Source organism: Euprymna scolopes, chromosome 26 (assembly GCF_053919585.1).
Source record: "Euprymna scolopes isolate OS-2025 chromosome 26, ASM5391958v1, whole genome shotgun sequence".
NCBI classification, from domain to species: Eukaryota; Metazoa; Mollusca; class Cephalopoda; order Sepiida; family Sepiolidae; genus Euprymna; species Euprymna scolopes.
In genome coordinates this window covers 4,960,391-4,975,364 of record NC_136507.1, presented here as the reverse complement: position 1 = coordinate 4,975,364, position 14,974 = coordinate 4,960,391, and the positions used below count along the sequence as shown (strand labels likewise).

Sequence of the window (14,974 nt, the reverse complement as noted above, 5' to 3'; positions counted from 1 at the left end):
AATGCCAAACTCAGGATTAAAAAAAAAAAAAAAAATTATGTATTCAAAGAACTTTATGACGTCGAGTATCAATCAATTCTGTATAGTTCAATAGTTTTGTTTGTTTTAATATCTAACGATCTTTTTTTTTTTTTTTTTTTTAAGTTTTATATATCCTCATATATTCATTCATAAGGTTTAGTTGGGTTGATTCAGAGAATGATTTATATTTTTGTAAAGATCCTTGTTACTCTTAAAAAGGATAATATTTCCTCTAGACAGTTGTTTTCGAAAAGTTTCTTCATGCTGTTGTGTTTGAGGTATTTTTTTCTATCTTTATCTAGAGCTCTACATTCCACAAAAAGATGTTTAATGGTGCAAGTTTTCTGGCAGAATGGGCATTGTGGTTGTTGTTTTTGTTTTAGAATGAAGGAGTGTGTGAGTTTTGTATGGCCAATATGTATTCTAGTTATAACGACTTGTTCTTTTCTGGATTTGGGGGGAGTTTGTCTCCATTTTTCCAGTATGGGTTTGATTTGGTATAATTTGTTATTTGTGTTGTTATTCCATTGTCGTTGCCATTTTGCATGAATTAATTGATTAATTTTGGGTTTGAAGTCAGTATATGGTATGTTTATTGTATCTGGTTTTAAGGTTAGAGCTGATTTGGCCGCTAAGTCGGCTCTTTCATTTCCTCTTATCCCAATGTGACTTGGGATCCAACATATAAATATTTCTTTGTGTTCGGATAATGAATCAATTCTATTTGTTAGTTTAATGATTAGTGGGTTTTCAAGTTTTTTGTTATTCAGAGATGTCAAAACGGAAAGTGAATCTGAAAAAATTAGGAATTTCCTATGTTCATCTTTTTCTATAATGCTGAGTGCGAGGTCGATGGCACATATTTCGGCAGTAAAAATAGAGCTTTCTGTTGGAAGAGCTTTTTTAAGAGTTTTTTTCATTCGACACTGCAGCACATGCCACTCTATTATGGTCTTTAGAGCCATCGGTGAAAATAGGTAGATGGTCTGGATATTTTAGGAGAATATCATAGGCTTTTTCGTGGTAGATATTAGGGTGGGATTTCGCTTTTGGGAGTTCATTCAAGTTTAAGATTACTTTTGGTTTTTTAAATATCCAAGGTGGGGTTTTAGGTAGTATATGTTCTTGGATATTTTCTACAGTCATTTCTGATTCCTGCAGTATTGCTTTCATTCTAAGACTAAAGGGCTTTATGGCCTTTCTTTTTGCTTCAAATGCCTCTTTATATCTCGGATTGAATGTAGCTTCATATGCTGGATTATTTCGTTGTGCTTTTAATTTAGTGTAATATTGTGCACCCAGTTTTTGACTCCTTATATTTATAGGGATTTCGTTGGCCTCTGCATGGAGGCTTTCAACTGGGGATGTTCTAAAAGCACCGAGAGCTAACCTCAGTCCTCCATGGCAGATTGGATCTAAAATCTTTAGGTAGGACTTTCTGGCTGATTGGTATATAAAACTACCATAGTCGAGTTTTGATCTTATCAAAGTCCTATATAATTTCATTAGTGTTTCTTGATCGGCTCCCCATTCTGTATGGGCTATTACCCGTAGTAGTTGCAGTCTTTTGTTTCAACTATTTCTTAGATTCTTCAGGTGGGGGATGAATGACAGTTTTTTTGTCAAATATAAGGCCCAGGAATTTGTGTTCTTCTACGGTGGGGATTATTGTTCTTCCAAGCTTCAATGTAGGATCATTATGAAGTTTTCTCATGTGGCAGAAATGAACGCATTTGGTTTTTGATTGGGAAAATTTATATCCATTTTCCATTGCCCATTTGTCTAATTTATTTAAGCAGTGTTGGAGTTTGCGTTCGATGGTGCATATATACTTTGATCTGCAGAACACCAGTAGGTCATCTACATATAAAGATCCCTCAACACCAGGGTCCAAACATTTCACTATGCTGTTCATTTTAATATTGAACAGTGTCACAGATAAAATGCTACCTTGAGGTACTCCTTCCTCTTGATTTGTGGTGTCTGAGTAAGTAGTTCCAATGCGGACTCTAAACTTTCGGTCAGATAAAAATCCTTTTATAAATTGTGGGAGTCTGCCTTTTAGTTCAAATTCGTGCAAGTCTCTCATAATTCCATATTTCCACGTAGTGTCGTAGGCCTTCTCCAGATCAAAAAATACTGCTGATAGGTGCTCATTTCTAATAAAGGCTTCCCTTATGGCTGTTTCCAATCCAACCAAGTAATCTGTTGTGCTTCTCTTATTACGGAATCCACATTGTAGGTTGGAGATAAGGTTGTTGGTTTCTAGGTACGAAACCAATCTATCATTTATCATTCTCTCCATTATTTTGCACAAGCAGCTAGTCAGTGAGATTGGTCTGTAGTTTTGTGGATTCGAATGGTCTTTTCCTGGTTTTGGTATTGCTATTATTGTGGTTTGCCTCCACGAGTCAGGAAATTCACCTTCTGTCCATAATTTGTTGTAAATTTTTAGTAGCAACTTCAATGATTCCAAAGGGAGTTGTCGCAGGAATTCGTAATGGATTTCATCAGGTCCTACGGCTGTGTTGTGGGATCTTTTAATAGAATCTTCTAATTCAGTTAATGTTAGTAGTTTATTATAATCTTCTAGGTTTTTTGATTTAAAGTTTAGTTTGTATTGTTCGATATTTTGTTTAATTGTTATAAATTTAAAGTTATGGTTTTGGTTAGATGAGTTTTGAGAAAAAGTTTCGGCTAGTAGGTCTGCTATATTCTTTTCATCGGTTACTCTGATGTTGTTTTTGAGCAGGTGTTTAATTGGTGTTGATTGATGTTTACCTGAAATTTTTCTAATCATCTCCCATACTACTCTCGGTTCTGTAGAGGAATTTAGTTTATTGACATACTTTTCCCAACTCTCTTTTTTTAGCTGCTTTTATTACCCTACGAGCTTTAGCTCTATTTAATTTGTATTCTATCAAATTTGAAGTTGTGGGTTGTTTCTGAAATTTCTTCAGTGCAATTTTTCGCAATTTGATGGATTCCCGACATTTATTGTCAAACCAGGGTCTGTTGTACCGATTAGATGCTGAAGTTTTAGGGATGCATTCATTTGCAATTTCTACTAGTGTTTCTGTAAAAAATTCTACAGTGTTGTTTGTCTCTGAATCATTCAACTTATGTCGACATTTTTCTTTGTATAATTGCCAGTTGGCCTTATTTAGCTTCCATCTGGGAAGTTTTTCACTGTTGAATTCTGGAATTTCTATCACTAATGGAAAATGGTCACTGCAGCAAGTGTCATCATATACTTTCCAGGTTAAGTCCATATATAGTGATGGATCACACAAGCTAAGGTCAATGGCTGAATGGTTTCCACCAGTTGGGTTGATGTGTGTAGGTGTTCCATCGTTGAGGAAGCATATATCGTTTTCATTGATAAATTCTTCCAACGTTTTGCCCTTTTTATTGGTGTCTTTACATCCCCATAGTATGTTATGACTATTGAAATCTCCTAATAGGGTGAAAGGTTTGGGTAATTGATCAATCAATTTTTTAATCTCGTTTTTATCTATGTCATCGTTTGGAGGTATATATAGTGAACATACTGTCATTGGTTTATGTAGTGTGGCATTAATAGCAATTGCTTGGATATTGGTTGTTATGTTTATTTTGCTATGGGGTATATCGTTTCTGATTAGAATTGTTACTCCCCCGGAGGCCCTGCCCCCAAAGTTATGAGTAAAATTAAAAATTTCATATTGCTTAATATTAATTTTGTCTCCTGGTTTCAGAAAAGTTTCTTGAAGACACCACTGCAGGGCGCTCCTGCACTAGTAGCAGAAGCAGTTCATTCATGTTTGTTTTTAAACCGCGACAGTTCCACTGGATTATTTTTTGTTTTTTGTTAGTCATTGGTATCAGATCTTCGGTCTTCTATGTCCATTTCTTCAAATCTGTTTTGTGTAGGGATTCTTGGTCTGGAACTTGAGCGTGATCTGTCTAGTTTTGTTTTAGTTTCTTTTTTGAGTGGAGGTTTATTTCTTTTCTCTTCATGGGCATATTTTGGTGTCTGTTTTTTCCCCTCTGTAAGTGGAGATGTTTCTATGGGTATTGTATTTTGGGGTTTTATAGGTTTATTTGATTTAGTTTTAGCTTGAGAGGTTTGTTCAGTTATAGGAACTTTTTTTTCATTGTTGAATTGTTTTATAATTTTTTTAAATTCTTCCATAAGTTCCTTCATTTCATTAAGTAATTTAATAATGTCCTCGGATTTAATGTTGAGTGAATTTATTTTTGTTTGTTTATTTGGTTCGGTAGTTTGCTGTATATTTTTTTTTGTTATTTCAGAATATTTTGCATTTTCTGATAGTTTGCGAGCTTCTTGGAAGGTAATATTTTTTGTATATTTTATTTTGTTGATTTCTTTTTCACTCTTCCATTTGTCGCATTCTTTTGAATTGGCGCTATGGCCTTTTTGACAATTGATGCATTTTGGTTCTTTTTTACAATCTGTATGAGGTTCATTATCTCCGCACCTTATACATATTGGAGGGCGGGTACACCGGTCTCGATGGTGTCCGTATCTCTGGCAATTGTAACACCTGAGTGGGTTTGGTATGTAGTGTTCAACGTTTACCATTTCATACCCTATTTTAATTTTGTTTGGAATTTGGTGAGTATTGAATGTTAAAATGTAAGTATTTGTTTTTATTATTTCGCCAAGTTTATTAATTTGGACTCTTAACGTCAGTGACGTTTTGTTTTTGTAGGTTAGTCTGAATTTCTTCCAAGGGGCACAGTGATAATTCAGTACTCCTGATTACGCCTTTGCTAATGTTCAGAGATTTGTGAGGGTAAATTTTAACATTTTGATTGTTAAAACGTTTCCATTTGGAAATTTCAACAGCATATTTTTGGTTTTCTACTTCGAGAAGTAATGTACCATTATTTTGTTTTTTAACCATTTTAGGTTTGATGCTAGATAGAATCTTTTCAATTTTTGAATGGGGATATTTCTTCAGTTGCTTCTATAACTATGAAGCGGGGAACATTCTGGTTTTTTTGATGAAGCTCTGTTTCAGTGTCAGAACTACTGGCATCAGATACTTCGACGTGGTTTCTTTTTTGAGGCTTTCTGGATTCCATTAATATATTTAGTTTGTTTCATTTTTCATGCTCCCCACCCACCTCGGAGTCCTATATGGGAAGTGTTGGGGGGGATACCCATTCGCCCCAACCCAACAGGGATACAGGAAAAGTATACTCTTCTTGCTGGTGGATTCAAGCACCTGTGGTTCTTCAATTTCTTTCTGAAGGCCTCGTTTTCAGTAAGAATTTCAGTTTTTCAGTTGTGTTTAGTCCATTATTCAGCAAGTTGATTGGCCCTCCAGCCACCGCTTACTAAATCAGTTTATTGTATAGTGTGGGAAGTGCAAGCATATTTTCTTGTTATGTCTGTCTGATTTAGGGCTAGGCGTGACCAACCGCTTGATTGGATCGGGCCTATCCAACCGCCCGTCTTAGCTTAAGTAAGGGCCAAAGAGGTGTGTTGCATCTCATGTCCTTAAAATATCCTGGACATGATCTACTCAACCACCAGGATTCCGTTCGTAAGCCTTACGGGATGCCACCCACGGTCAACAGGTGGCCCCATTGAGGGACTTATACCCTCTGCAGGGGGGCAGTCGGCATATTCTAATGCCCCACCGACAGAGTCAACCGGGAAGTAGGGAAGGAAAAAGAAAGGAGGGGAGGAGGGAAGGAGGGTTGTTGTTTTTGTTTTTGTTTTTCGTAGAACATAATTAGGTTTTACAAAAGAGAATAGAAAACAAAAACAAATCAATGTAGGTGCATTTCGTCTCAGGAAGCCAATAGAACTGGGAGATGGTCAAGCGCATTGAACACCCCTTGCACATATTAGACATATTGAGGTAAAATTTGTTTCAATTATAAAAAGAATTTTTAAATGAACTCACGGGAGGACGTGTTTTATCAAAAGCACCCATTGCAATTTTAAAGCCTATTCCTTCTGCACCAAGAACATTCTGAAAATTTAAAAAATAGATAAAAGTTAAAATCTTTATATATAAGGAGATTTTACAGAAAAAAATAGAAAATCTTATTTTTGATAAAATATGAATTATTAAATCATGGGGGTAAAATAAAACTAGTAACCATAATAGTATGTATTAAACAAATAATAGTTTATATTAAACAAATAAATTAAACAAGCAAAAAAATAAAAAGCCAAAAGAAGTAGATGGACTTACTTCTGCTGGAACAACAACATCTTCAAAAGTGATACCTCTTGTGTCCGATGCCCGTTGACCCATATTCCATTCCTGGAAGTGGAAAATATAGAATTAAAACTTAATGGACCAAGATATTCTGGGTATGATACAAAACTATCTGGTGGTAAGGTCCCGCTGTAAAGAGCTTTGGGGTTTGTGGGGTCATGCCTTATATATCATATAGAATGGTAATAGCTGGCATTTATAGGTTAAATAGAATATCAGATTTGCAAAATATCTGCTGACAAAGTGAATTAATCTACAATCACATACAAAACTTACACAAGGTTTCAGCATAAACAGTTTTAAGATATTGTGGAACAACAGCCAAGCAATCAAAATGACTTTGATAAAAAAAATGATTTTAAATAATCCTGAAAGGGTTGATATGCCATAAAACAAAACAATTAAATTAATAAACCTAATGGAAGTTGGATATGCCTTGCTCTCTATCCATGTCAGTAACCCTAACCATAACAACTGTCCTGATAGGACACAAAAATACATCCAGCAGAGAGCCCCCAAACGAGGTACTTTGAGGAGTGTGGAGTCACCTCTGTTACCATTACTTGTAGATTTATTCTAATCCATAATCATAGAATTTGCCACGGTTCCATCTATTGCAGTCATATTTTTAGCTACTATTTTGATTTGATGTAAAGATGTACTGAATTGACCCATTAAAGGTCTTGGCATAGAAATGTTGGAATTTTCTAATCATTTCTAATAATACCTATGCAAGTGGTTGCCATTGCTTAACCTGTTAGAGTGAAGACATCAAGATATGTTATTTTTCTCAACTCGCCAACGACATGACAAATCTACTTAGATGTGGGGTGAACTTTGACTCGTTTTAATTACTTTTCAGCAAATCCCAAATAAAAATTTCAATATAAATTTGAAAGTCACCTGTTGTTATTCATCTTTGCAGTCAGACTTTCTATTACAACTTTAATTATAATGGAGAACACGATTCAAGCATCGCTTCATCTATTTACTTAGGGACTATTAATTATCTGCTTAGAAAAGAAAGTTATAAATTATATCTAAACAAAACTTGTTTTCAGAATACAACACAACAATGGTTGAAATGTCATAAAACAAAACTAACCAAACAGATACACATTCTATTTTGCGATAAAAATCATGTGATAATGAGTAACAAAGAAAATAATGCAACTTAAAATTAATTTGAATCTGAAGAGCCTTGGTACACAATGAAATCAGAGTCTAGATTTTGAATCTCAGTGATTGGCTAAACTTTTAAAATTGAAAGCCAACTTGGCAATTTACCTATAGTATAATTAATAGATGTAATAGTATAACTGTAGTTTCAGAGGGACAGACAAATAGTAAATCTCTGAGTAATCGGAACAGATTCGCCAATATTTGAACAAGCTTTCTACAGATTTTCAGTCCCTTTTTAAGACTTTTCAAAGCCTTCTCCAGACAAAATTCAAGTTATCAAAACAATTTGGGGTTTGTTTTAAAATCCACAGCAATTTGAAAAAAAAAAAAAAAAAAAAAAAAAAAAAAAAGATGGTAAAAAATCAAATATACAACAAATAAATGTTACCACAGGCAATAAAAGTTACTTTGTAACCTGCATCATTTTTTGGTGTTTTTAAGTAGTTTTAAATGCTTTTTATTTCATCTCAAATATTAACTCTTTATGGTTTTTAGTTTTCCAACCAACATCGCTACCGTCTTGTCCATTTTATTCGGGGTCCTGAATATGACCTTAAACTATATCCGATGATGAGGCTCCAGCTTGCGGGCTTTAGGGAATGTGGAGCCACCCTTTAATTGCCATTGCTCCCAGGTTCACTCTGACTCGGAGTGGTAGTACCTGTTAGGGTCCCAACTATGGGTTAAATAGAAACCGACTTGAAAAAAATATATATTCTATTAAAAAAAAAAATTCTTCAAAATAACTGGATTCGGCATTAAATGACCTGAAAAGGGTTGATATGCCGTAAAACAAAAACAACCAACCAACCATTTTATTCGGCCTGTCATTTTAGGTTATCACAGATTATTTACCATTGGCGAGTCCTATCTGCAGAAGGAAATATTTTTAGAGGGGGGGGGGGGGCAATCATTTTTATTTATGGCAGCAGCCACTACTCCTCTCCCCGCAAAAAATTAAATTATAAATGAAAACAAAAATAAAGGGAGATTTATTTAAATTTTTTTTTTTTTTACTATTTCGACAAAAATTTTTACTGGACATAAAGAATACAATTTTCAAGGCTTTTCTTTTCAAGACATTTTCCTTATTTTCAAGGATTTTTCAAGGTAATAATAGAAATAAGGCCTTTTCAAGGCAAAGGGCAAAAGTCAAAGACTTTTCAAGTCTGTAACCCTGTTGAACTGAAAATCCACCTGCTCATTCTGAACACTTGCTTTCATGCTTTTGACACTAGGAGCATGCTTAAGAGATGCCGGGTTTACATTAATTTTGTTATTGATCGTTAAACGAGTTTAATACTCACTTTTCTACCAATCGTAATGCCAGGTGAATCAGCATCGATTATAAAACCAGTGAAAGCTTTTCCTGCTGAACATTTTGGATCAGGATCCGACCTAGCCAGAAGGAAATACCAATTAGCCACGCCTCCATTTGTAATCCACATTTTCTGTCCATTAATCACATAATTATTCCCCTTTTTCACAGCCCGTGTTTTGATTCCAGCCACATCGGATCCAGCACCAGGTTCAGTCACACAGTACGCCTGTCAGCAAAAATAAGAAATTAAAAATAATTTAAATATTTTTCTCCAGATTCAAAAAGTAAAATATTTTGAATTTTCATTAATGTCACTTTTAGTTTGTCTTAGGGTTAGATGTTTTTTCCTCCATATTTTGCAAGCTCGCACTTCAATTTGTCTACACCGCATCGTCATGTCTAATCACTTGTTGCCAAGTTTCCTTGACCGGCCAAACTTCCGGTGATCCAAGACATATATCCTTTTGCAATAGTTTATCCAGGCAGATGAATGCTCCATATGATTGTACCAGCAGAGCTGATTAATCCTTAGGACAACCTCTATGCTGGGAAAATTTCATGCTGTCAGCCAATCCTTTGACTGCAGTTAAAATATGATTAAATCCTAAATTTTATCAAAAACATAATTAGTAGCAATAAACTTGAGTGTAGATATATATGTACATAGAACATCATTCTTTTCGAATCAAGTAAATCATATGACTGAAGTGAGACTTATGAAATTTTTATTTTGGCTTGTTTTACAGTATAGCAACCGTTTTAGAATCATTGAATGTCAAAACAATATCTCCTATAAATGACTTTCTTGTATACTATGACGATACATATACCAAAATTGTCTGGGAAAGTTAAGAAATGTATGAAACTTTTACTCCCACTATAAACGTCATAATATTTAGGTGATATTTTTAATTTCCATAAGTATTATTTATTGCCATCTTTTATCATGTGATGTATCATTAATAATGAACATCCTTGCAGCAATAACAATTCATATTGTAAGCAATTTAATGCATATGATCAATTGAACATAAGTTGCTATTTTAACCCTAGAAGGACAGAGGATGCCTTTATCAAGAGTATTAGCGTCCAACATATAATAGAAGATAAAGCAGATGTAGTCATGTAACGTAAAGTATTCAAACTTTAACACTTAGATTCTTGAATTATTAGCATTCTTCCGATTACTGTTCTCATCTTGAGTGTTATTTTCACGTTTTGGTCAATGTAATCACTGACCTTCAGGTGGATCTTTGTCAAACTTGGGAATTCGCACAGAATTTCAATTTATTTAATCCATGTGAGTAGCATGCATCTGACGGAGTAAAAATAAAAAGTAATTTGCAGTTGTATTTCGAGTGTCAATCTAAGGATTGTACCTTCACCTCTAGAAGAGTTTCATCGACTATATCACAAAGACTCGTGGCAATACGATTATTCAATTTTATCTAAAAAATTCAGAAACATAACTTTGGCAATGGTTCAGCCAGTAGCAATTTCTAGTTAAGGGAATGGAAATCCATTAGTTAAGGTGAATTAAATGGAATTAACATTCTAATAATTGTTGAAATTTCCTTTATGAAAATATAAAAACTAAGGAATCGTTTGTTGCATAGCAATGTTTAAACATTGGAATAAAACTAAGTAAATGGTTTTATCAATGCATCAATCTCTCATGCACTCTCATTGTACCTTGTCTTTTAAAACGGATCAGTGTCGAGACATGCAAACACCTACAAAAACCCATAACTCTGAACATGCACTTCTTCCCTCTTGTAAATGGCCACTTGAAAAGCAAGACACTGTTGATGCTTCTGATCTAGTAAGTATTAATCTCTATCATCACCAAATACAAGAGATTAAAAAAAAAAAATTAAGAGAACAGCTTCATTTTCTTATTCTCATGAAAGACAAACAACATTCATGAAAATCATTAGAAAAATGAAGTCATTTTTTATTGCCTTATCTTCAGTTTGGGTTCATATAAAGTCTAAACTGTAGAGTGCTGGTTTTTAATTTCTGATTTGTTTGACATCGGAGAACAAAGCACAAAATACTGTCTTTTGGTCTGTTCTTTTCCGTACATGCAATCCGCATATAATCATTTGACCTTTGAAATCCTTTTTGTACTCATTTTTGCATTTAGATTTACAAAAAATACAATTTCATGAAAATGTTCATGTGTTAATGTTAAAATAAACAATCTATTATGTCAATAACATGGAGGAGAGAAACAATGTTAATGTTAAAATAAACAATCTATTATGTCAATAACATGGAGGAGAGAAACAAATATCTAAATATTAATTTACTTGTCCGTACGTCCAGTGTTACAAAAAAAAAATCATTTACAAGCATTAATTAATGAGAAACAAATACCTTCCTTTATAGTCGCTCTTTATTAATTAAAAATCATTAAAACCATTTCTTCTCCAAAAATTAAAAAAAAAAAACATGGCTGTCTGTTGCGGTTTCAAATTGACTATTTTATTTTATAACTAGCATGAGTGCCTGGTGTTGCCCGGGTGTTTGGAGGTGTGTGTTGAGCAAAACAAAAAAGTGATAGTAGGAAGGCAGGCTTGAACCCGTACTGCTAAGGAGGAAAAGAACATGAAAAAAACGTGAAAAAAAACGTGACGTCTTTGCTATTATGACCACCATCAAACTGGAAGTGATGTAGGTTTAAATTAAGGCTAGATAATCGAAAAGAGAGGAAGACTTTTGAAAATATCGGCGAAAAAAAGCACCCCTCCCTGTAAAAAAGTGCCCAGTTGAGGGTGAAGAAATTAATGTTTTTAGCCAATTTTTCGGTATTTGTCGTCTGAAGGGTTGAGTTTCAAAACGATACTGATCTTGAGAAAATCCGTCGACTGTCGAAAGTTTTAGGCAGACATGCAAACATACATACATACATTTATATATTGGTAGCTCAAATTTTTTACCCAAACAGATTAAAAAGCTTGCCCTATCTCTGAATACCTTTTATGTAAAATTTCAAATGTTTAGACCAGAAATTGTCTGAGTAATTTGGTAGAGACCACAGAGGTCAAATTTTTTTAAACTTTGACCCCTATTCTGACCCCTTAACATTTATTGTTTTGGGCTCAAATCAAGTTATTAAGTTAGATCCATGTCCAAGGAACCCATATCTAAAATTTCAATTGTTTATACCCAAAATTAGCGGAGGAGTTTAGTAGAGTTCTCAAAGGTCAAATCATTGAACTTTAACCCCTTAACAGCCAAATTTCTGGCCGAAAAACGATTACAAAGATTTTTCCCAAATTTCACTACCTTGTATATCAAATTTCGAGTCTGTAGACTGAAAATTGACAGAGTTATTGCGTAGAGAAATGTACACAGACAGATACACACTTTTGTTTTGCTCAACAGACACATCCAAACACCTAGGCAACGCCGGGCTGAAATGCTAGTATATCTATAAAAGTGAAATTGTGTGTGTGTATATTTCCCTACCAAACTACTCTGTACATTTTCAGTCTACAGACTCACAATTTGACATAAGGGGTATTGAGATTTGGGAAAATCTTTTTAATCGGTTTTTGTTCAGAAATTTGGCTGTCAAGTGATCAAAATTCAACGATTTGACCTTTGAAAACTATCAAATTCCTCCAACAATTTTGGATCTAAGCACTTGAAATCTTAGTTGTAGGTTACTTGGACATAGATCAAACTTTTTAATTTGATTTGAGCCCAAAGCAATAAATGTTAAGGGGTCAAAATTCGGGTCAAAATACAAAAAAATTGACCTCCACAGTTTATTTTTGGTCTAAACATTTGAAATTTTATATAAAGTGTATTCAGACATAGGGCAAGCTTTTTAATCGGTTTTTTGGCTAAAAGTTTGGCTGCCAAGGGGTCAAAGTTCAAAAGATCTGACCTATTCGGTCTCCAGCAAACTATTCAGCCAATTTTGGGTCTAAACATTTGAAATATTATGTAAAGAGTATTCAGACATGCAGCAAGTCTTTTAATCAGTTTTTGAGCAAAAATTTGACTGGCAAGAGGACAAAGTTGAAAAATTGACCTTTGCAGATTCTACCAAACTCTTCCACCAATTTTGGGTCTAAACACTTCAAATTTTAGATGTAGGTTACCTGGATATGAATCAAACTTTTTAATACATACACATATGCACATAAAGTTATGAACAGTACATAAGGCCCGAACAAAGCAAGGCTGAACTGCTAGTACAGTAAAAAAAAAAAAAAAAAAAAAAAAAAAATCGACCTAAATGTAGTCAAAACAAAAATTAGCAACTGTAAGGAGAATAAGTTTGAATAACAATACAACTAATGAAAACTCCTAAACCTAAAAATTCGAATGAAAAGGTTTACACAACTGAAATATTTACAGACTTTACATAAAAATTAACATTTTTTAGCTAACTGCATCTTTAAGAATTTATAAACTTCTATACATTTAAAACAAAGTTTTTCATTGTTAAGTTCAGAAGTATTAAAAAAGAAGAAACAAGTGAATTAGTTCTGCTTAAAAAAAATACTAAAAAAAAAAAAATAAAATAAAAAGTCTTGGGCAAAAAAGATTTTTGCAAAATAAAAACTGATAAGTTTTTTTATACTTACACACATTAAAGGTTCTTCTGTCATTCGGCCAAGGTATTTTTTCTTTTGCTCATCATTGCCAGATAAAATTACAGGCATTTGCTAAAAACCAAAAAATTATACAAAAATATATGCAACATGTATTAAAGAAGGACCATGCAAAATTATTGTTTAATTTATAATTTATGTGAATAAATCCATTACTGCCCTAGTCCAATAACAAGACAATTCATAAACCACCATGTAGATAAGTTATTAAAATTCCTCAGATAGTCAAAGTCTACAATGAGCTGAAGAAGTTAGTTGCCAACATAAAAATCTGGATTACATCAAAGACCTAGTGTTTCTTTGAGAAGCATTCATTAAAACTTGCATATTTACCATCTATGTTTTATTTGGTGAGGAACATAATCTTCCTCATTTAAGTGTTAAAAAATCTTTTTTCAACACTTGCCTGGGAACAATCAGAGTCAAGGAATGTGGATTGCAGCGTTCCATTGTTATATATACGAATGATAGGCAGTAACTCATCTAGATGTTGTTCGAGAAAGAGGCAGATGCTGACATCTTGCTCTCAGTCTCAAAAGGAAAACATAAAAAAAAAAAAATCAAATGAATTTGTTCTAATCAAAAATTACTCAAAGCATTTTCAGGCGGTTTTTGAATAATCTAAAATATTAGATTATGGAATGTAACCTCTAACCTTCTTCAGGTATGTTGTGTCAAACTCTGGAATCTTTGTTTAACTTGAGGAATCTATAGAATTTCAAATAGAGCTTTTTATTTAATCCATGAAGGTAATTTGTTCTCATTCTATCAGCTATGACTAGGTAGAAATCATGACCATGAAGAATAGAATAAAAATACTGTTATCAATTAAATAAAGGATTCCATTTAAAATTCTATACAGATTCTAGATACATCTGAAGAAGGTCGGAGATTATATCAGCTGAAATGTAAGAATAAAATCCAAGATGAGAACAATAATGCAAATTATCAATCCTATCTCAAAAATTTCAAAATACGATTATTAAAATATTTGCCATACTTACCCCGAGAGAATTAGCTTCAATGGCTGTTTGCATACCTGAGCAGGCATAAGCAAGTTCTTCTGTCATCAGACAAGCATCCAAAATACCCAAATTTAATCCACCTAAAAACAAGCAGAGAGAAACAATAAGAAAAATTTTAACAATTGTTAATTCTCAAAAATAATTGTATCTGCTTTTGTTTTTGCATTAATTCCGAGCTATGGTGGAGTCTGCAAAATAAAGGTAATTGAAACTGCTATCTTCAGACATTCTCACCTGGGACCGTAGAAATTCGTCTATCCACTGCGCCATGGGCCTCGAAGGGGCGATCAAGGTTGGATTTTTTGGTCTTATAAATCCACGTTTATTACCTGATCTTCCATGGCCGCGTCCGTACCGAATGAAGATAGTGGTTTCAATCCTACCAAAAGCTGGGCAGAGGCTTACTTGGCCAAAACGTGGTGAGACGACAACAACTATGGATGGCAGTAATTGCTGAAATGCAGTTAGGAGGTTCAGAGTTCCTATCCAGTCGCGGTTACCACCTGACGAAGGCCAGAGTAATAGTTGGCCGAAACGTCATGAAACAACTAA

The 14,974-nt window shown here is 33.9% G+C and overlaps 1 protein-coding gene across 2 annotated transcripts in view; it reads right to left on the bottom strand.

The window, feature by feature from the left end:
- LOC145247899 (medium-chain specific acyl-CoA dehydrogenase, mitochondrial-like) overlaps positions 1-14,974 on the bottom strand; it is a 79,142-nt gene that overhangs the window by 13,676 nt on the left and 50,492 nt on the right. For both annotated transcript variants that reach the window (XM_080109522.1, XM_080109523.1), the window contains exons 5-9: positions 14,402-14,502; positions 13,371-13,451; positions 8,753-8,992; positions 6,237-6,308; positions 5,943-6,011 (exon numbers count right to left, since the gene is read on the bottom strand). In XM_080109522.1, coding sequence (XP_079965648.1) covers positions 5,943-6,011; positions 6,237-6,308; positions 8,753-8,992; positions 13,371-13,451; positions 14,402-14,502 — 563 coding nt within the window. The remainder of the gene's footprint in view (positions 1-5,942; positions 6,012-6,236; positions 6,309-8,752; positions 8,993-13,370; positions 13,452-14,401; positions 14,503-14,974) is intronic.